The sequence below is a fragment of the Eubalaena glacialis genome, chromosome 1 (genome assembly GCF_028564815.1).
Source record: "Eubalaena glacialis isolate mEubGla1 chromosome 1, mEubGla1.1.hap2.+ XY, whole genome shotgun sequence".
NCBI lineage: Eukaryota > Metazoa > Chordata > Mammalia > Artiodactyla > Balaenidae > Eubalaena > Eubalaena glacialis.
In genome coordinates, this window is record NC_083716.1 from 12,499,559 (window position 1) to 12,521,937 (window position 22,379).

Consider the following 22,379-nt stretch of genomic DNA (forward strand, 5'->3'; position numbering starts at 1 on the left):
CTGGACTTTGTGGCAAAGGAATCTGCATCATTAACAAGCCCTTCAGGTGACTTGGAGAGCAGCATTCTTTGAAATTCACTGGCCTAGGCAAATGTGCCATAGTTCCCGAACCTGGTCTCTCTCAAGCAACGAGTGGTGTCATTTTTTGTTTAAATATAAGATTGTATTGTTGCTGAAGACACGCAACACATTTGCACCACTGAAGTGCTAATCTGGAGTAGAAGTACCACGCAAACCTGGGTAATGCAGACAGCAGAGCTTGGTTTTAAGTATCTAATGAAGAGGGACTGATGAAGTAGACAATGGTGGGGCCCGACAGTCATTATAATCACGTTGTTGAAATACATTTGGTCTGTGAGGTGTCGATGATATATATAGCTGAGTGATAATAGCAGATTACAGAATAATTGCGTATTTGTTATAAAACATACACACAGAAGAACAGAAGAAAATGTTGATGGTAGTTATCTACCATTCTTGGTAGTGGTTGTATTCCTATAATTGCATTTTTAATTTTAAAAATTTCAGTGAACATGTATTACTTCCACAAAGATATATGTTAGTGGCCTTGTTATGTTTATTAGATCCTTCCTTCCCGTCTTTTCTTCCTCCCTATTTCATTATAACATACGAAAGTCATTTCTTTATTTAAAGATAACTACAACGTTTTTGTGAACATAAAAGCATATATTCTTAAATTTTTTTCATGTTTCATTTTGGTGGGATGGGGGTAGGGCGTAGATAGAAGAGGAGGGATATAATTATGAAATTGTGGAACTGTGGACCTTATTTGTATTTTACATCTGCAGTGTCCAGTTTGGTTACCACTAGTCACATGTAACTTTAAAATTAAAATGACATAAAAATTCACTTTCTTAGTTGTATTAAATACATTGCAAGTGCTCAGTAGTCACACATGACTAGCAGCTGCCATATCGGACAGTGCAGATATAGGACATTTCCATCATCACAGGAAGTTCTGTTGGGCAGTACTGACCTAGACCATAGTATATTTGTCTGTTGGCTAGTAAAATTATTTGAACAAGTCATGCTGTTCTAAAAATTAATATATGTCTAATTAGAGTAACTGACCAAGCTTCCTTATCTAGCTTTCAAAATTAAAGATAATTAAGGAATATACCTAGTAAGCAAATATATATATATGTGTATATGTATATATATTTTTAAGGGATATTTAGCAGATTGGTTCTATAAAACTCTTAAGTACCAAAATTATTTCATTTTTATATGATGATACATGATTATCATCTAATTCTACTTTTTTTAAACTTAATTTTTCTTTAAAATTACTCTACAAAATAACATCTGTATGAAGTAATCCATTGCAACATCTTGTGGTAATAAAAGATTAGCAACAAGCTATCAAATGGGGGACTGGTTAAATAAATAGTACATTCAAACATTGTACTTAAAAGAATAGATTTCTTTAAAAAGTGGTTTGAGGACCTCTGAGGGTCCCTGAAATCTTTTCAGGGGGTCTGTAAAATCAAAACTGTTTTTCTAATACTACTAAGATCTTATTTTCCCTTTTCACTATGTGGATATTTGGTCTGATGGTGCAAAAGCAATGGTGGGTAAAACTGCTTGGTGCCTTAGCATGAATCTTCACTTCTACAAACTCACAGCAGAAAACAAAAGCATTTCACTTAAGAATGTCCTAGATGAAGCAGTGAAAAATATTAATTTTATTGAATTGTGACTTTGCGTATACTTAGAAAAATATTCTTTGTGAAGAAATGGGAAGCTGTATACTAAAGTAACAATGATTGTTTTGAGAAATAGCACTTCTGTGGTTATATGAGTTTTGAGCTAAACTAGCTATTAAGCTAGTGTTTTCCCCTATAAAACACTGCTTTTATTTGAAAGAATGACTGGCAAACTATGGTTATTTAGACTGGTGTTTAATAGACATTTTCTGAAAAATGAAAGAAGTGTGTCACTTCAAGGAAAACAACTGACGGTATTTGTTGCCAATGATAACATTTGAGCTTTGAAGTGAAAATTAGAATTTTGGAAAACCTGTATCTACAACGATGATCTTGATAACATCCCAATACTTAAAAAGACTTTTCTGATGAGATAGATGGTGATAATTTTTTTTTGATGTTGTATAGTGAAATGTGTCAACATTTAGATCTACATAACTCAGTGAGTCAGTATTTTTCAAATGACCGGTTTGTAATGCTATAAAATGTATCTGTAAAAGACCCATTCAAAGTAGAAGATAGAACAATGGGTTTTAATGTAATAGAGTATCAAGAATTCATTGATAGTTTCAGATTTCATATCCCAACTAACCTTTAAGAAACTACCACTTGTCAAGTTTCAGAGAAGAATATCTACAATTATTTGAAAAGGCTATTAAAATATGCCTTCCTTTTCTGACTACATATCTGTGTGAAGGTGGATTTTCTTCATTTACTTTAACCAAAACATCACATCACAACTGATTCATTACAGAAGCAGATACGAGAATCCAGCTGTCTTCTATTAAGCCACTCTCAAGAGACTTACAAAACTGTAAAAACAATACCACTCTTCTTACTAATTTTTTTGGGGGAAAATATAGTTATTTACATATAACTTAGTTTATAATATAAAATATCTAACTGTATTTTAACATTAAAATTGTTAAAATGTGATGAGCTTATTATTGTCATTTTAGAATATATTAATACATAGTTTTAAAACCCAGTTTTAGTTTCTAATATGGTAAATATTAATAGATACAACCTACATTATCAATAAAAGCTTTTTGGAATTTCCAATTATTTTTAAGAGTATAAAGGGTTCCTGATATCAAAATGTTTGAGAAACACTAGAATAAAACAGTCTCCAAGATACATTGTTAGGAAAAGTGCAGATCAGTATGATTGTAAGTTAGCATTTGTGAAAAAGGATATAAATGGGATTATTTTTTTGTGTATATGTAAAATTCTTCTGAAAGATTATAAAGGAATTAAGTGTTGGTTTGTTCAGTGCGGAAGGAATGAAAGGTAAATTCTTTACTCTAAACCCTTTTGAACTAATTTGAATTTTAAACCAGATGAATGAATTACTGATTTAAAAAAGAAGAAGAAGAAATAATGAAAACATTCCTACCAGCTATATTACAAATTTCAGGGAATCTAAGTCTGTTATGAGAAGTTGGAGCATGTTTGGAGTAATGGTTATTTTTCTGGCCAATTGCTTTTTCTTATTTTATTTGAGAAGAAAATGAAGCTTATTTTAGAGGTAAAAAATTTCATTTAATGTCCAATCCAAATACATTCATGGTGAAATTATGTAAATCAAATAGGTAGCAATTTCCCCAATGGGACCCAAAGTATACTGAACTTAAGTTTTAAGGAGGAACAATTCGATTAGTTTTTTTACTAACAGGTATTTCTAGGTTTCTAGTAAAGAGAATGGATTTATTTTAGAAGACTATTATAAATTGTAGTCTGTCATTTAAGAGGTTTTGAATAAGTGCTACATGTAATGTGGAAGTAAGAAAGCTAAGTAAATGTTCTGACATTTGATTCAGTACAAAAAGTACTTTTTAATACTCATAACCTTTGCGGCTTTGGGAAGTCTTGAAAAGAATAACTAAGGAATTCAATTTTATTTATTCTGTCTGCTATTAAGTGTGGCTTTTGATCAATGTTCATACTTTTAACTTTTGGATAGATACAGTATCCTTTTATGAAAAAGGAAAATTATTTTAATGCAAAAACTCTTCAGATTTTCTTTTTTCATATCATACTTCTAAAATTTATTTCTTTGAATATTGAAATATAATTTCCAGAGTTCTTCAAAGCAGTTTAGAGAAAGATATTACATATGATTCTGTTCATTAGTTATAGTGAAAAGTTTGCCCATAATGTGGAACTATTTTCCCCAATTTTTTTAGTTAACAAAGAATGCCTTTAATAATGTTAATAGGTTTTTCTGAAGTATTAAACAAATAGGTAGTTAATTCATAAAGGAGTTTACTCTTGCTACTTGCATGTGCATGTGTAATAGTTGACATTTTTCTAAGCACACATTATTTTCTTTGATTCTCAGCACATCTTGGAAATAGCACAATTAGTGTTTTTCTTATTTTTTATATGTATGGAAATTGAAATTCAGAGGGGTAAATGAATTGTCATATAGTCTTGTTAAATGATAAAATAGCAATTTAGATTTAAGCAAGGCTAGATTAGATTTACATTTAAACAAGTTTAGATTTAAGCAAGACTGTCCTAAGTGCAAAAAAAAAAAAAAAAGGCATTTATCTATACCTACTATGTTCGGGTTCTGTGGTCTGCACTAGAGATATAAAGATAAGACACAGATCTTGCCCTCTAGGGGCTGAAAGTTTAGTGACAGAGACTACCCAGTGGAGAAGTGAATAAGTGTGGTGGTGCCCTGTTGAAGGGCCATATATCTCAGTTTCGAGGAAGTGACACAGATCTTGAAGGATGAGTAGGAGAAGTTAGCCAGGGTGAGTCTGGTTGGGGGTGGTAATAAAAGGCGTCAGGTAGAAGATACAGTCAAGGAGGCCTAAGCAGCACACGGACATTGTTTGGGAACTGTTAGTAGTTCCATGTGATGACTGTGCTGGGCTACATGGGAGAAGGAGCAGGATGTGAAAGCAGAGAGGTAGATAGTGGCCTAAATTGGAAGTCTGAACTTTTTTCTGAAAGTTTCAGGGTGCTAAAAATTGATTATAAATAGTTGGAAGGACTGAGTTTGAACAAGGTTAGAGTCTTAATTCTTGGGCTTATTAGCTGTAGGACTGTAATCAGTTGACTAAATATTTCTGAGCCCCAGTTGCCTCAGTTGTTAAATGGAAATAACATTCAATTTATTGCAGTAGGAGGACTAAGAAAAATAAATGTTAAAAAAAAAAAAGCACCAAATGTGCACCAAACCTGTATGTAAGAACTCAGTAATGAAAGATGAATTAGAAGTAAGGACAGCTTGCTGCACATATCTAAGCTTCTAAGTAGAACTGAAAAAAATGAATTAAATTTTATTTTAAAATATTATTGGACTACTTGGACATTTCTAAAACAGCTTAGCTGAAATGGTTTTATAATTTCAGTGTTTAAATTTAATATTTAGGAGTCTTTCAACGTGGTGTTTCTTTGTATACTTGTTTGAAAGCTGGACTTTGTGTATATGATGTGGTTGTCAGATGAGGAGACTGTCATGCGTTAGCCCTTGTGTGGAATCAGTTTTGTTTGTGTGATGTTTTGTGCCATGCCCATTCCCCCAACTCCCTGGCCCAGGAATGAGTTCATAGCTGGAAGACCTGGATCTGTCATTCTAATTTTAGGCAAATTCTTGCCCATTTGTGTGTTTCTTCAACATTAGAATGGTACTTAATTAATTTAGCTTTAGAGAATAAAATGAAATAGTACATGGATACGTTTTTGTAAACCACAGTGTCTTAGTCTGCTTGGGCTGCCATAACAAAATACTACAGACTGAGTGGTTTAAGCAACGGAAATTTATTTCTCACCATTCTGGAGGCTGGGAAGTCCAAGATTAAGGTGCCAGCTGATTTGGTTCCTGATGAGAGCTCTCTTCCTGGCTTGTCGACAGCCATCCTCTTGCAGTGTGCTCACATGGCCTTTCCTCTGAGTGTGCTTTGGGGGAGGGGAGGGAGAGGCAGGGGAAAAGAATGAGCCCCTTGGTGTCTTTTCTCATAAGGACACTAATCCTGTAGGATAAGGGCTCTACTCCTATGACCTCATTTAGTATTAATTACTTCCTTACTCTAAATAGAGCTGCACTGGTTAGGGTTTTAACATATGGATTTGTGTGTGGGGACACACACATTCACATTCATTCCACGATGTGCAGTTAAATTGGAAGTGTTCTCTTTTGATGGCTTTATGACATGGTATTTGGTAACAGTGAGTTAAATGCCGGTCATGTATTATATTAGTTTAACTGCTCTCCAGAGCTGCAGATGTATATGGACCATTTTGAGTCCTGCTTTCTAGCCAATAGGTTTATAATTGGTTAGCTACAGGAGTGGTACAACCAAGTTAGTATCAACTTAGAATATTACTGTGCCTAAGGTAATTCTAACATATCAACAGCCATTCTCATAGTATATTAAGCCTATATCACTTCCTTGAATTTCCCCCCCTATTGCAAGCCCAAATATAGTTTGAGTCCCATAGTAAATGTCTACAGTTTAGTGGTGATTTAAAAAATCATATCATTTATCTTAAGTGTAAATTCACTTTTTTACTTGTTAACAGAGCAAGCCTTTTAACTGACATGGTAAGGCTACACACATTTTAAAGGCAGCTAAATCAAACCTCAGTTTTGCATAGCAGATATTGGAATAGAGCTAGAAATCTTAACTAAACTTCAGGATATAAGCCTCCTCTTTTTCTTTATTGTGAATTTCAGTGTGAACTTTGATTGAGTTCTAAGTCTGCATTTTAGATTGTGCCGGAAGATCTTCTGGTTTCCTGGAATGATCACATTTATGTTCTTTTTCACAGGCCAGCCCTCCAGATCTCTATATTGAAAGATTTAATATAGCTCTTGGACAGTATATGGGAGCATTGCAGAGCATTGTGCCTCTTTTCATATATATGGTAAGTTAGAGCTGTTTCCCCTTTCCAGATACCTCGGTTTATTGGTCTAAGTGCAGATAGATGCAGAAAGTTAAGCATATTCTATTTTTCTTTTACTATGTTTTATGTTAGAAATGGAAATTAATCTAATTCAGTAATGTTGATAGTGTTGGCATAGAAGACTTATTTAGCCTTTCACTGTTTTAAAATTTCATAAGTACCATTGCTGAAACAGACAATTAGGCATTAATAATCAGCAGTCACCCAATTAACATTTATTTTGTTTCTGCCATATGGAAGATGCTGTGCTTGGAAAATAAAGATATATCAGAAAGATTTCTTACCTTCAGAAAGTAGAGAGTTAAGACATGTATCTAAAAACATGATGTATAATAAATGCCAAGGAAGTAACTCCATAAAAAGTAGAACAGTAAAGTTTGCTTTCATTCTGATAATCTCTTTCGCTTGGAGAATTATGCCGTGAGTACGTCTTGTAGTCTGTTGACTTTGTTGAGGTGTCCCAGCCCTGTCCCCCACCCCCGCCTTTTAAATATATAAAGCTATAGGATCTTAATGTTAGTGTTCCTATTGAACGGAAGAGCCCTTAGAAACCATTGTCCCACTTTCTCTTTGTTGATTAGATTAGGGAATGGGTTGTTTAGGTTGATCCTACATTCTGTAGCCTAGAGATAAACTATGTGTATAATACCAATCTTCAAAATGATTTATTCTCCATAAGATATGCTTTACTGAAAAAAACAGAACATTGGGAGGAATCTGTGTTATCAGTGGGAGACTACTATTTAAATAATTTATGGAGGATATTTACAGTAGAAAAATACGTAGTTAAAAATAATGACATGTCTGTATGTTATTTTGGACAGAATCTTTTCAACATACAATGTTAGGTGAAAAAGCAAGATGTAAAGCAGTGTGTGTTATATTTCTTCATTAGCAAGTGTTTTCTTCTTCATTTTAGAGGGAAAAAAAGCATATCCAAAAAAATGTAAGAACATTTTAGAAAGAATATACAAAAGTTTTTGCAGTGTAGAATGGGACCTTTGGGAATGGGACAGAAAGTCTGCTGTGGGAGACTCCTTTTTATTGCATACCCTTTTGCATGGTTTTATTTTGTAATTATGTGCATGTTTTATAATTTTTTTTTTTTTGGCTGCATTGGGTCTTCATTGCTGCGCGTGGACTTTCTCTAGTTGCGGCGAGAGGGGGCTACTCTTCATTGTGGTGCGCGGGCTTCTCATTGCAGTGGCTTCTCTTGTTGTGGAGCACGGGCTCTAGGCACGCGGGCTTCAGTATTTGCAGCACGTGGGCTTCAGTATTTGCAGCACGTGGGCTCAGTAGTTGTGGTTCATGGGCTTAGTTGCTCTACGGCATGTGGAATCTTCGCAGACCAGGAAATGAACCTGTGTCCCCTGCATTGGCAGGCGGATTCTTAACCACTGCACCACCAGGGAAGTCCCTTATGATTTTTTTTAGAGAGAAAAAAACATGTTAAGAATTGAGAGAATCAGTGAGCAACTTATTGACATTCATTCCTCTTTGTATTTTCCACTCCTGTACATTGAGTTAACATTTAAACATGAACAAATTCGATCTTTTTGATTTGCCAATCATTCTAATTAGGATGCTTTTGGCTGCAAGAAACAGAAAACCTGATTCAAAGTGATTTGTAAATGAGAAAGGTATTATCTCTTGTAATAAAACTCCAGAAATACAGCAGTTTCCGGGTTGGTTGAATCCGTGGTTCAACAATGTTACCAAAGTCTCAGGGTTTTTTTGTCTCCTTGCTTTACACATCTGTTTCATCTTGTTCTCCTCATGGTTGTAAGATGATTTTTACTCAAGCCTAGGTTTCCCTTAGTCTGATTGGGTTACCTTGGATCACTTGTCTACCTTTGAACCAAAGACCATCCATCCCTAAGGAATGCCATAAGCTGAATGACTTAGACTAATCATTAAAGTGAAATGTAGGGGAGTCAACCAGTGCATGCCCACTGCATGCTTTCAGCCTAGATCATTGATAAATAGGGTACCTTTCACTAGTGTTTCCTGGTGTTGCCTTTAGATGATGATGTAGTCATTTAAAAGGGCATATTAAGTGCCTGTCATACAATATGGTCCATTGCGTCCCTGTCTAGTTAATGTTGAGTATCTTCCCATGTTCTTTTGTATGATTTATAGCATTTTATCTTGATGTGCTTTTAACCCCATACTAGGAAGACTATAACTAATAGTGGCAGGGCTTTTGTTTTCTGATGTTGGGTTTTTATGTTTTAATTGATGCCTTTATGAATTGTTTCCTAAAATTATTTTTTAGTGCTTCAGTTCATTAGACTAATCATTTCTCTCTAATTGATGCACTGAAAAATAGCTTATTTTCTTTTTCAGAATAAGTTTTACATCGAAACCAAGCTTAACAGAGACTTAAAAGATGACCTTATTAAGCTGTTTACGGAACATGTTGCAGAAAAGCACATTTACAGCCTAATGCGTAAGTAATTAAACTTATAGGGATGGCATAACACTAGCAGTGTTTCTGGGGTTTTTTTTTTGAATCGAAGAGCATTGGCATCTAAACCCCAATGTTGATGTCTTCTGAATCTTACAGCGATCATAAAGCCCAATTCTATAGAGAGAGACACTGAGGAATTGAAAGTGTGACTTGAAGATCACCCAGTGAGCTGGGAGCAGCCAGGTCATTGGACAGTGCCTTCATATCTGGCATGATACTTGCTGCCTTTTTTTTTTCTCTGACATTGGGGGAAATATTAAGGAGTTCACCCATAACTTTGTTACTGGTAATTCTAGAAGGAGTGTAATGTTAATATCTTTGAAATGGTAGCACAGTATCCTCTCAGTTTCCTTATTTGTACTAAAAAAAAAGGTAGATGACAATTAAGCTTGTGAGAAAGTAAATCCTAAATTAAATAAAGCGTATGAGAATTAAACATATGTAAAGTACCTAGCACCTGTTAAATGCTCAATAAGTATTTTCTTCCCTCTCTCAAGCTACTTCTCCCTCAAATTCCCATTTTCTTTTCCTTAAAAGGGGAGTTCAACTAGAAAATTTTACTTTTAAAGACTTTTCCTGCAACGAATTTTAAGTGGAGAGGATTTTAGTGAAATGTTATACCTTCTTAACCTTACCTTTTGTTACTGAATATGATTATTTTTCAGTTAATTCATCCCAAATTAATTTATATACATTTTATGTATAACTTAACCTGTGAATTTATCATTTCCTTATAGCTATCAAATTTGACATAGGTGGTTATAGTTATGTAGAAGTTGTTTGCAAATGTATATATTTGACCACATAATGAATGTGTGATTGAACATGAAGAGTTGGTGGAAACAACACTTACTGAAAACCAAACGATCGGTCAGAAAGTAGGAGGAAGATGGATTAATAGAGATAGACCCTGGGTTTGGGGTACATGTTGAAATTAGAGAGAACCTTGAGTAGAAGAGCCCCTAAGAACCTAAAATTTAGAATTTCAATTTTTAAACATGACATTTTAAATTTTTCTGCAATGCCTAGCATTGCAGATGTAACTCACATGGCATGTTTGAAACTACAGAAATCATTGTTGGCCAAGTGAGATGGTGTTTCCATTTTTAAAAAGCTGGGGATAGAAGAAAACAACTTATATAATTTTACAAGCTGGCTTAGATGAAAATTATGCCAAGTTTCATGGGTATTTGGTTAGTAAATTACAGGTCTGTGAGAGATGAATTAAAAATAAGCCGTTTTGAGTCAGTAGTATCTGTCATATTCATTAAATGATGGAGTTCGTTTGTATATGTTTTGTCTAGAGGAAGTATTTGTATCCATTTAACATATTTTAATAAGATTTTTGTGTGACCATAGATAACCTAAAAGAAAACTGACTCTGTTGTCATGTTTAGTCAGGGTCACATGGTTAGACAGTGTGATGTCTTGCCTTTACCTTTAGTAAGGAAAAGTACCTTCAGTTGTAACATTTGGGAAAGTGAGTTTCTGACTCTGATCTCAGTTACCAGAATTACTAATAACATGTCTTTCAGAAAAATTCCAAGAGCTTCATATATGGGTGATTTGGGGGAAAGGGAAATGATGGAGGGAGTTAGAGAATATTTCATTCCCCAAATGTAAATCTTTTGAATCGTGAACTTAATGGGAAGTATTTATAGCTCACTCACTAAGTACCATGAATACTGTTGCTTTTAGAAAGCTTTACTTATTTTCAGAACCTCCATCAATTGAATCATTTCCGTTAGTGGTTCAACAGATACGCACATATCTACTTGTTAAATTGAGCTCTACTGCACTGGATTAAAAAAAAAAATCTTTACAAATACTTGGTTTGCCCTCTTGGGTTGTTCTTTTCTTGCCCTTGTTTACCCTTCAGTCTTTGGGAGAAATAGTGATAGAAAGTGAAACCTTGACAATCAATAAAGTGTTGTATCATTTTTATAACCCATTTTCTCTCTATTTCAGCTTTACTTTTAGAAGCCCAGTCAACACCATTTCAGGTCACACCTTCAACTATGGCAAATATTGTGAAAGGCCTGTACACTCTCAGACCAGGTAAACATTCATCATTTCTTTAGGGGTTGGACTTGTTTGTTTGTTTATGGCACTTCCAGCCCTATCTGCGAGAGGATAGTGTTTCTTTGTGTTTTCTGAGGCCTAATGGTATTTGGATTTGTTATAGCAAAAAAATTGAGTAGATACTCATCATTGTGAAATGTAAACTCAGGACCTCACTTGGAAATCTTTCTACGCTAGTGAAAACCAACTAGTTTGGGGAATACAAGAAATAGTTTGTAGGAGACACTTTAGATAAAGTAGAATCTTATGTCTGGCTTTAATCTCTTTTTTTGTTGTGAGGTTCTTCTTCACTTCTGCCCCATACTGCAAATATGCACGGGCATATACATTCACAACTCCGTCTCGTTAGGCCTGTTATATAACTTACAAGGAATCTAGAAGTGCTGGTAAAGTTACAGTCATTTCATAAGGATAGTTTGAGGAGAAAGATAGTCAGAATAGCAGAACCAAAAATCAAAGATCACTGTATTCAAAGGCATGGTTTGTAAATTATCTTAATGTATCTGTCTTATAATAAAAACATTGTGGGACTTCCCTGGTGGCGCAATGGTTGGGAATCCGCCTGCCAATGCAGGGGACACGGGTTCAAGCCCTGGTCCGGGAAGATCCCACATGCCGCAGAGCAACTGGGCCCTTGTGCCACAACTACTGAGCCTGCGTTCTAGAGCCCGCGAGCCACAACTACTGAGCCCTCATGCCACAACTACTGAAGCCCACGCACCTAGAGCCTGTGCTCCGCAACAAGAGAAGCCACCGCAATGAGAAGCCCACGCACCGCAATGAAGAGTAGCCCCCGCTCGACGCAACTAGAGAAAAGCCCGCGCACAGCAGTGAAGACCCAAGGCAGCCAAAAATAAATAAATAAATAAATAAATTTTAAAAAAACATTGTGAATTTAAAGGACTCTCAAGATGCTTTTGTATGTTTCTTTCTGTTTTTAACCCAGACCCGCAAACTTATCATACAGTTGTCTAGCCAATTAAAAAATGTCCATAGGAGAGAGATTGCAGAAGTTCAGGGTAGAAAATCGTTTTTCAATGTAGAAACTTAAGGTTTGCTTTTTTGACAGCAATTATCTTTTTATGAAATTCTTTTGTCATTTGGAGATTGAATGAAATAAAACGTGATCTAAAGAGCTTAACATAGTACCTGATAATGTAATGAGCATGCTAATATTAACTGTTGTTACTACTATTCATTTGGGTCCAGTGGTTATTTTATTTTAATTAATTGATGTCTGGATAGTTTACTTACTTAATTTAAAAGATGTATCAGAATTTAGCTTGCTAAAATGGAAACCAATTAAAAACTGATACTAGGGGTAGACTGTGATGCCCAGAAGCACCATCTTTCTCAGGCTACTTTCAGCAGTTAGTGACTTCTAGAGTAGTCAAATGTAATGTTACTTAAATTTGGATCAGTTCTTGCTCTATTCGTCATAATTTTTAGACAAATTATTCCTATAAAGTAATTATATAAAGTAGCAAAAATATTGCATGTGTCCAATAAACTGATATATTTCTTTTTCCAGTTTCTTAGAATTTTGAATTTCATTTTACTAAATGTGATGAAAATAGCTCATGAGTTTTTCTTTTAGTGCTGGGCTATGAATGATTTTTTTCTTTTTCTTTTGGAAGACATCCAAATACAATATGACAGATTTCTAAATTCTCCCTCCCAAGTGGGCAGCTTTATCAGCTCTGGCTTTTATCATAAGTAACAAAATTGCAGAATAAAACCAGTCACTAAGGGTAGAAAAACTTATAGATACTTCTTTATCTAAATGCTATTTTTATCCAGGTTTGAGCTCTTGTAATAGGTTTCATACTACTTGTGAGGAGAATTCTGTATTTGAGAACTGTCCTTTTGAAAAGGTGAATTTTATCACAGACTAACCTTTTGCTGTCCTAGCTATTTTCTAAGATACTGTCAAACATATTTTGACGTTTACTTGTCTTGCCCGTACCCATTGTGTTCCTAGTTTGTTAAAGCAGATTTATTCACCTGACAGATTAAGGTTCAAATATTTTAAAAGTTGAATTTTAAATGTAAAAGTTTCTTTCGTTGCAGTAGTTCTTAAGTGCTGATTTTTATATAATGAATGCATCTGAATCACCCAAAAAAGTTTGTTAAACGGTAGATTCCTGGGCCCTAATCCTTGGAGATTCTGATAACATCTCTTATTTAGATGTGTTTCTACCTAGTCTTTAGAAGCTCAGGCTAGGAATAGTTCCCATCATCCCATCCTGCACTTCTTCATTTAATACACACACTTTTCATTGTTTCTTTATCTTTATTTTAATGATTGCCTGGAGTTCCACAAAATGTCAGACTGGTTTGACTCCTTGCCAACTCTGACTGATGGGTTAGTGGTTCCCCAGGGCACTGAATTGAGACTCTTTCTAAAGCCATATTTGAACTGAGCTTGAAGGAGGGACACTATTGAGAACATTTTGACATGAGTTTGTACAGAGGGTGAGTGGATTGGCCTTGGTGGTGTTTGTGGTATTGGTTTTTTTGTTTTGTTTTGTTTTTTCGCCCATCTTTAATTTAGCTATTCTTTTGGGCTTTTTTTTTTTTTTTAACTTGCCAATGACCCAGCATTGCATAGCATTAAATGTGTTTTTTTCAGATTTAGAATTATTTACTTAGATTACAGTTTTTAAAATGAGCATGCTGGATTACATAGAGCATTGACATTTTATGGGTTTTGAGATATATATATATATATATATATATATATATATATATATATATATACACACACACACAGCCAAGATGTTTTCCAAAAGGGAAAATTTGAAAGGGCTCGATTAAAAGAATCCAAAGGGCATAGAGATAGGCAGTATTTATATTTAGTGTTCACTGAGTAGGGGAAGAGTATCTGATCTGTTAAAACGCTTTATAATAAAGATACTAATTTATCTTTGTCATGTCTGATGCAGATATTTTCCTTAGACTTCTCTTTGTCTTTTTATTTTGATGAATGAATGTTTATTTTTCTGTAGATTATTCTGTTGATCTTTTATCTTTTCCTTAATTTGATAACCATTTAATTCTGTTTTCTTTCACTGTTATATATAATTTGCTATAATTTAATATGAGTCAAAGTAGGTTTATATTTTAAAAGTACTTACCAGTTATCTCTCCCATCTCCCTCCGCATTTTTGTGGTACTTTTTTTATATGTCTGCTTACTACCACATGTACTATTCTATTCCTAGGCCAGTGTATTGTTTTAATTAATGCTTTATAGGGCTAAGTATTTCCACCAAATCCCTTCCCTCCAAGTTCCCTCCTGCTCAGAATTCTTTGGTTATTTCATTCATGTTTTCTTCCATATTTAGAATTTTTGATAAGGTTCCTTCAAAAATTCTCTAGGGATTTTTGTTAATGTTGTTAAATCATAAAAAATATAAAAATATCCACTTTCTGTAAATTCTATTTAGAAAGGAAACTTAACCTCTTTATCAGAAGGGGTTGCACTAGTTTTTATCCCCATTTTAAGTTTGGTTTAATACATAATCTTGTTCTTTGGGAAGAAAACTTTCCCTTTCCTATTTAATTTAATTTGTCTATACGGTCTCCTTAATGAATCTTTTCCTTCCCTCACAGAGTGGGTTCAGATGGCTCCGACTCTATTTTCTAAATTTATTCCAAACATTCTCCCTCGTGCGGTGGAGTCTGAACTTTCTGAATATGCTGCTCAAGATCAGAAACTTCAAAGAGAACTTATACAGAATGGTTTTGCAAGGCAAGTTTTCTTTTCCTTTTGTGACAAAATATGTCCATTTCCTTTGGCTTGGCAGGGGAGGGATGCCAGCATTCTTAGAATGGGAGACGGCTGTGCGAGAGTCAAGGTGGTGTTGCTGGGAGAGGTGGTGAGCTCCCTTCTGTGGAAGTGCTGAAGCTGGGTTTTGACTTTATGGGAGCTGGTCTTCACTTAAATGGAGTTTGAAGAAGGGATTTCTCATTGGGCGGGCAGTTAGGCTGGGCAGCCTCCAAAGAGCTCTTCCAACTTTGATCCACTTACACTAGTTTTGAATATTTGGAAAAACCTTGTAGAAATTTTATGATCGGTTATAATGTACATTTATGACTAAACTAGCAAATGATTTTATGACTAAACTAACAAATGATATTGTAACTAAACTGGTAAAGAGCCTTCAGATTCTGTTTTTCATATTTCCATTTTTCCCCTAAATTCTAGCTGTTTCTTCTTAAAAAGTAGGTTATCACTTACATGTGTCCACAAAATTTGCCTCCCTTGATTTTTTTTTTTTTTTTTAATTTTCTCCTGTTTATTTTTTATTTTTTTATTTTTGGCTGCGTTGGGTCTTCGTTGCTGCGTGCGGGCTTTCTCTAGTTGTAGCAAGCGGGGACTACTCTTTGTTGCAGAGTGCAGGCTTCTCATTGCAGTGGCTTCTCTTGTTGTGGAGTACGGGCTCTAAGCGCGCAGGCTTCAGTAGTTGTGGCGCACGGGCTTAGTTGCTCCGCGGCATGTGGGATCTTCCCGGACCAGGGATCGAACCCATGTCCCCTGCATTGTCAGGCGAATTCTTAACCACTGTGCCACCAGGGAAGTCCACCCTCCCTTGATTTTGATATAAACACTTTGCTAATTTTTCTAAAATTTGCAATTCAGTATCATGGCTTTATCCCAGAAAATCTTTCAAAGTGCATATTTTCAACCAAAATTATGTAAAAATTTTGTGATTCCCTATGGGAAAGCACCCTGTTCTGTCACCAAATCATTAAAGGGTACAGTAGTACTTTTGTTTGTTTGTTTGTTTTTGTTTTTGTTTTTTTGTTTTTTTAATATCTTTATTGGAATAAGTAGTACTTTATATTTTCATAATCCTGGCCCTCTACTTAGCACTTTTACTTATCTTCTCTTATTTGAATCCCTCGCATTAAAGGAAGAAAGTTGTGGAAAGGAAGACACCTGGGTTCCTCACTGAGGCATAGTTGTCACCACAAGGAGTGGGTTGGGTATTGACTCACTTATCTGGCTGGGGCAGAGGATGGACACTGTCTTTCATAGACTCTGAGGCCATGCTCAATCTCAGAATACCAGCCTTGATCAAGATCACTGTTCCTAAGTTTCTGATTTCAGCACAGGTTAGGAAAGAAAGCAGATAATTTGTTCTCTGTTGGCCCATGGATTGGCATTTATTCCCTTTTTGTCCTGGTGGCATCTTTATTCATGTGGTAGAGGGGGCACTGAGTAATCCATGGGTGATTACCCCCCTCACTGGCAGCTCACACTGGAAAGGCTCAGTCAGCCCTCATAGGGAAGCTGTGTAGACAGGCCTGCTAACCCTGCCTTTCCTATGGCAAGGAAAGGCCAGTGGGAGATTCTGCATGTAAACAGCTGACTTCTCTCCCCGATGTCCGGTGGTCAGGGGTCTCCTGACATCAATTGTAGTATTTCTAACAATTATTTTCATACACCGAATGAGGCCATTTAATGTTATAGTAATTTTACTTGTTCATTTTTGAAGAGCTGATATATTTATTTATAGGGTTTTTTCCAAAAGGTATAAAAAGTACATACTGAGAAGTTTTATTCCCACCTGTCTCCTTGTCTGCTCCCAGCCTTTAGGCAACTGTTTTTATTAGTGACTTATGATTCCCTCCAGTGCTTATTTTATATACAGATATAAGCGAACGCAGTATATATTCTTATTTTTATTCCTTTCTTACACATTCCATTGTGTAGATGTACTATAACTTATTTAACCCGTCCCCCGTAGACGGCAACCTGAATTATTTCCAGTCTTCTGCTGTTACAGAGAGTGCTGCATGCGTAACTTTGTACCTGTTGTCAGTATGTTTGGAGAGTAACTCCCTTAAGTTAGATTGCTGGGTCAAGAGTAAATGCAGCGGTAATTTTGATTAAATTGCCAAATTGCCCTCCATAGGGGATTGTGCCATTTTGCATATCCACTAGCAAAGTTTAAAAGTGCCTGTTCTTCATGGCCTTGCCTATGGAGTATGTTGTTACACTTTGAATTTTTGCCAATCTGGCAGGTGAAAAATAATTAGTCAGAGTTGGTTTCGTTTGCATTTCTCTTATTATATGAGTGTGGCTGAGCATATTTTCGTATGTTTGTATTTCTTTTCCAGTAAACTGTTCTGGTTTTCTCATTTTTCTATTTGATTGTTAGTCTTCTTTTCTTGGTTTCTAGGAGCTCTTTCTATAGTGAGGAGATTGATTGTTTGCCCAAGATAAGAATTATTTTTCTCAGTTTCTTTTGACTTCACTTATGGTGGTTTTTTGTTTTATTTGAAGTCATGCAGAAGTTTTTTACTTTATGTAGCTAACTTTATCAGGTTTTTTTCTGTATGGCTTATGTATTTTGAATTATAGTTAAAAGTTTTTCCTTAAATGTTTTTAAATAAATGCAGAATAAACTGAGTATACCTCTTATGTTTTTTCCTAGGCTCACCATAATTTTGAAGTCTTTTATGCTTTTTTTCATGTTTTATTTGAATGTTTGCTTTTAATTTTAGAGATGAGCTTACTGATGCCTTTAACAAATAAACAGCCTTCTGAAAACTTTTATTTCTGTGAAGCAGTGTAGGAAGATAGCTCTTGTAGATTTCTCTGAACACCTTGAATTCACCTTCCAGAAGCGTGTGTGGAACTATTTAAACATATCCAGAGATATTTTTGTAATCCTAATTTTGGAACTGGAATAAGAGAACAGGGTTGCAGGGCTGTTTGGTGTGTAGTTGCTTGGGATGACTGACTCCATAAATAGTCTCATTTAACATTGCCTTTGAAGGACTAGCCTAGCACTCTTCTGACAAGGCCAAGTTGGTCATATTCAGGGAAATGCCTTGGATTTTTGGTGTAAATGTGAATTTTTGTTTCTCTTAGTGGAATTCTTTCATATGAAATTTAAATGCTAGTATTCCAAAACTTGATAAAATTAAAATGTTTTATTTTACAAACTGAATTGAGCCATTTCTAGAATTAAGCTAACAAATTATTATACATTTACTGTGAGGATTAAAGGCTGCCTCATGACTTATTCTGATGGGTGCTTTGCATAGAGTAGGCCCCGCTTTACCTGACATTCTGGACTCATGCTGGGCTAGCTCAGACTGGTCAGAAAGGGTGTGCCTGCACCATATACTTAGCAGCTGAAGACATTTTGCCTGTGCTTCCAGCACTTGTGTATGGACCTTCCATATTCTGCCCTGCCAGACTTGATGCTGCCTTTGATCATTATTTGGCTAGGATTGTTTTGGAAGAAATGATGTCCACTGATGCAAAAATATAGTCTAAGCTATCTAACAAAAATTCTGTTACTGGCTATCCTGATATGAGCAGTCATTTTATGGTTTGTGTCTAGCCAATCACATGATTCCTGTTCAGCTTTGTAAACTATTTTTTTATTTGAGGCTGTGTTCCATTTATGTGATGTAGGGAGTAGGCAGCACACAGCTTTAATGTGGATGGCACAGAGAAAGTCTTTGAAATGTTTTGAAATAATATGTGAATATTGTCAAATATATCCTCTTTTGCAGTTAATGGACAGATTCTTGTTTGGGCTGGAGTTGATGTGAAACATCTTTAGGTTCGTGGAAATATAGCGTGGAGTTATTTCAAAGCTAGAAGTAACATACAAGCTAAGAGCAATATTTTCTTTTTATGTGTTACCTGCATAATTGAATTGCTTATTGGGGGAAGGACAGGTTGGTGTTTGTTGTCAAAGATTACATTATGGAAGATAAGCTCATTTGGGAACTTCTAGCATGCAGGCCCTCAGATGGAGCATCCTCATTCAAACCAGCCTATGGGCCTCTTCAAAGGATATACCAAATAGCTTTTAAAGGCAAGTAAAATGTTCTTGCTGAGTGATTGTCACCTGGATTTCTGGAACAAAATAGAACCTTGTTAGGAGTATTATTGGTCTTTTAGCTGAGAGAGTCACTGCAGGATTGGGACTTTTTCATTTAGTGGCAGGGGTCTGGTTTTGAGGGCAGCTTATAGCTTTCTAGACTTGTGGCATTATTAGGTAATATCTCTGGCAGCCTCTCGCATGCATACACCACATTTACATTCTTTGTGCCTCCTGTTGTTTTCACATCTGCATTTTTCTCCTGTTAATTTTGCATGTTCCATTTAAAAAAAAATTTTGGGGGGTGGGAATGAAGGCTGTCTGTAGAAGTTGAGGTTCCAGATACAAGATCCATCCTGTATCTTCCTTTTTAGCTCGGCATTAGCTTACTTGTTTCAGGATATTTGGTGAATGCTACTGTGATGATACTAGTGTAAGACTCTCAGCGGGCTTTGGCCAGATACTGTGTTAACAATAGAGGTGTTTAAAAGCAGTATTAAGGTGGATCTGTTTAGGGCTCTTTAGGCTGTTTAAAGCTAGTTTGTGCTAAGTTTTTCTCTAAATGCTCAGCCTAGAGAAAAACCCTGCAGAGACCCTTCGGTGTGTCCTCTTCCTGCCGGTCCTTAAGACTCCTCACCCAGCTCAGCAAGAGGTTTCTGTCCTGGTCTTGAGTGTAACCAGAGAAAGAAAGTGGGAAGCTTTGGTAACTGGAGGATTACACAAAAGTATGAAATAATTACTTGGGCTGCATTTTAATCCGTCTGTAGAGGCTATTTATGAATTATTTACTTACTTGTTAATTCAGCAAATATTTTGTATTTTCTACTATGTGCTAGACGCTGCTCTAGGTACTGGGTGAACAAGACAGGCAGAGTTCCTGTTTTTGTGGAGCTTATGCTCTGCTGTTGGGAGATAAGTAACAAACATGTAAACAGATTATTTCAAGTAATAATAAGTGCTAGGCAGAAAATGAAACAGAGTATGGGATAGAGAGTGAGTGACCAAGGCATGCACGAGGGGCTGTCCCAGCTAACTTGGTGATGTAATGCCCCTGAGGAGGAGAATTCCAGCTAAACGGTAAGGCGATAGCCATGTGGCTAACTCGGGGGAAGAGTGTTGCAGGCAGAGAAAGTAGTAAGTGCAGAAGTGCTAACATGTCCAAGGGACAGAAAGAGAGCCAGAGTGGCTGAAGTATAATGAACAGGGGTAGAAAATGAGCTTGGAGAGGTAGGCAGGAGCCATATCTCACAGGACTGGGAAAATGAATTTTTTATATATATATATATAAATTTATTTATTTTATTTATTTATTTTTGGCTGCATTGGGTCTTCGTTGCTGCGCGTGGGCTTTCTCTAGTTCCGGCGAGCGGGGGCTACTCTTCCCTGAGGTGCGCGGGCTTCTCATTGCAGTGGCTTCTCTTGTTGCGGAGCATGGGCTCTAGGTACGCGGGCTTCAGTAGTTGTGGCTCACAGGCTCTAGAGCACAGGCTCAGTAGTTGTGGCGCACAGGCTTAGTTGCTCCGCGGCATGTGGGGTCTTCCCGGACCAGGGCTCGAACTCATGTCCCCTGCATTGGCAGGCGGATTCTTAACCACTGCACCACCAGGGAAGCCCTGGGAAAATGAATTTGCATTGATTTTTTTTAACTATGATGGAAAGCCACTGAAGGGCTTTAATCAGAGGCATGAAATAATCTTATGTATGCTTTTACATAAGATTGCTCTGGCTCTTGTCTGGACTAATACTAAGACTCTTGCAGTGGTGTAGGGGAGAGATGATAGTGGTTTGGATTGGGATTGTAGCCGTGGGGCTGAGGAGTGGTTGGTTTTGGATTATGTGCTGGGACAGAATGCTCCAGAGTGAGGGAAAGAGAGGAATCAAGGATAAGCTAGGATTTTGGCCTGAGTAATTGGACGGGTGGTGGTGTGATTTATTGAGGAAGTCTGAGGAAGGAGTGGGGATGGAGTGCATTCTGGCCATGGTAAACGTGCAGTACATGCAAGTCATCCAAGTGACAGTGGCTGTGAGGCAGTTGGACCTACAGGTCCGAAGTGTCAGGAGGAAGTCAGAGCTGGAGATAGAAATCTGGGAGCCATTGGCATATGGATCATATTTCAAGTCACAGGACTGGTATGACTGCTGTCCTAGACGAAGGAGAATTTTACATGGAGAAGAAAAAGTGGCCAAGGACAGAGTGTTGGGCAGAGCTTGGAGTGTTTCAGGAAGGAAGAGGTCAACTGTGTAAATGTTGCTAAGAGACCAGGGAAGAAAAAGCTAGTGGATTGGTTATTATTACTCTTTATTTAAGCATTTTAGTCATTTGTCTGAGAAGCTGGAGAGACAAAAATAGGATTTACAGACAGCATAGGACTTAATCATACCTGTATTTTATTATCTTTAAAGTAGAACTAGAACTTCTGTGGGTGTTCAAGAAGAACTGGTTATTCTCTGTAAAGGTTCACGTTCTTCTGTCTGCAAGAAGGGTATTCATGTCCATTAAGATTCTGAGATTTTTCAAAGCTTTAAGCAGCTTTTGGTCCCGTAATACGGCTTTTAGTGGAAGATTTTGAATCTTTCTATTCCATATTTGAAATTTGCCCTGTTATATGCAGGTCACCAGGGATGTCGATAGTAGAGCCAGATTTGTCTTCAAAGATGTTTTAGTCAATCGATTTCTAGGACCCAGGGTAAACCATCTTTAGAGATAGTCCTTCCTTCATTTAATAGCTTTCTATATTTAAAAGATAGCGCCTTTTAGCTAAGAATAGTCATTATAAATGACTCAGCTACTGCTTAAGTTTAATGTCTGTTTTAAAATAAGTTGTTAGAATTGAAATAACCTGCTCTACTTCCATTGTCAATTACGCCAATTCATTTCTCCTACTTTGTTGTGTGAAGCTGTCAGTCAGTTCTGTTGACTCCCTCTTCTTTTTTTTAATCCCCAGAGGTGACCAGTCCCGGAAGAGAGCTGGGGATGAGTTGGCTTATAGTAAGTAATGATGTTCCTTACCATCCTTGATGGTTTTGTGATGTAAGGCAGCCACTGGCTGTAATGATATCCAGTGTTCTTGGTTGTGGTCTCCAAGGGCACTGTGTGCGGTCAGGGTCAGACTGTTCTGTAAGCTGTGGCAGCTCTGAAGCCCAGTTGCTGGTGGCAGTTTTCAGGCAGCTGTCAAGAGGCTGCCAGTTCTTTAGTCTCCACTAGAATGAGATAAGGGCCCAGACTCAGCTCCTGATGATTTGGTCCCCTTTCACTTGATTCAAAACCACATGGTTTTGAGGTTTTCTCTGATCTCCTTTTGGGGGATTGGGAGAGGGGTGAGAAATA

The 22,379-nt window shown here is 36.5% G+C and overlaps 1 protein-coding gene across 3 annotated transcripts in view; it reads left to right on the forward strand.

The window, feature by feature from the left end:
* Positions 1 to 22,379, forward strand: part of CACUL1 (CDK2 associated cullin domain 1) — a 66,700-nt gene that overhangs the window by 39,007 nt on the left and 5,314 nt on the right. The window contains exons 4-8 of one of the 3 annotated variants that reach the window (XM_061190699.1): positions 6,513 to 6,608; positions 8,994 to 9,096; positions 11,086 to 11,175; positions 14,814 to 14,952; positions 21,997 to 22,040. In XM_061190699.1, coding sequence (XP_061046682.1) covers positions 6,513 to 6,608; positions 8,994 to 9,096; positions 11,086 to 11,175; positions 14,814 to 14,952; positions 21,997 to 22,040 — 472 coding nt within the window. Of the gene's footprint in view, positions 1 to 6,512; positions 6,609 to 8,993; positions 9,097 to 11,085; positions 11,176 to 11,864; positions 12,110 to 14,813; positions 14,953 to 21,996; positions 22,041 to 22,379 lie in introns of those variants that run through there. The other 2 variants (XM_061190612.1, XM_061190788.1) reach the window with 2 other exon arrangements.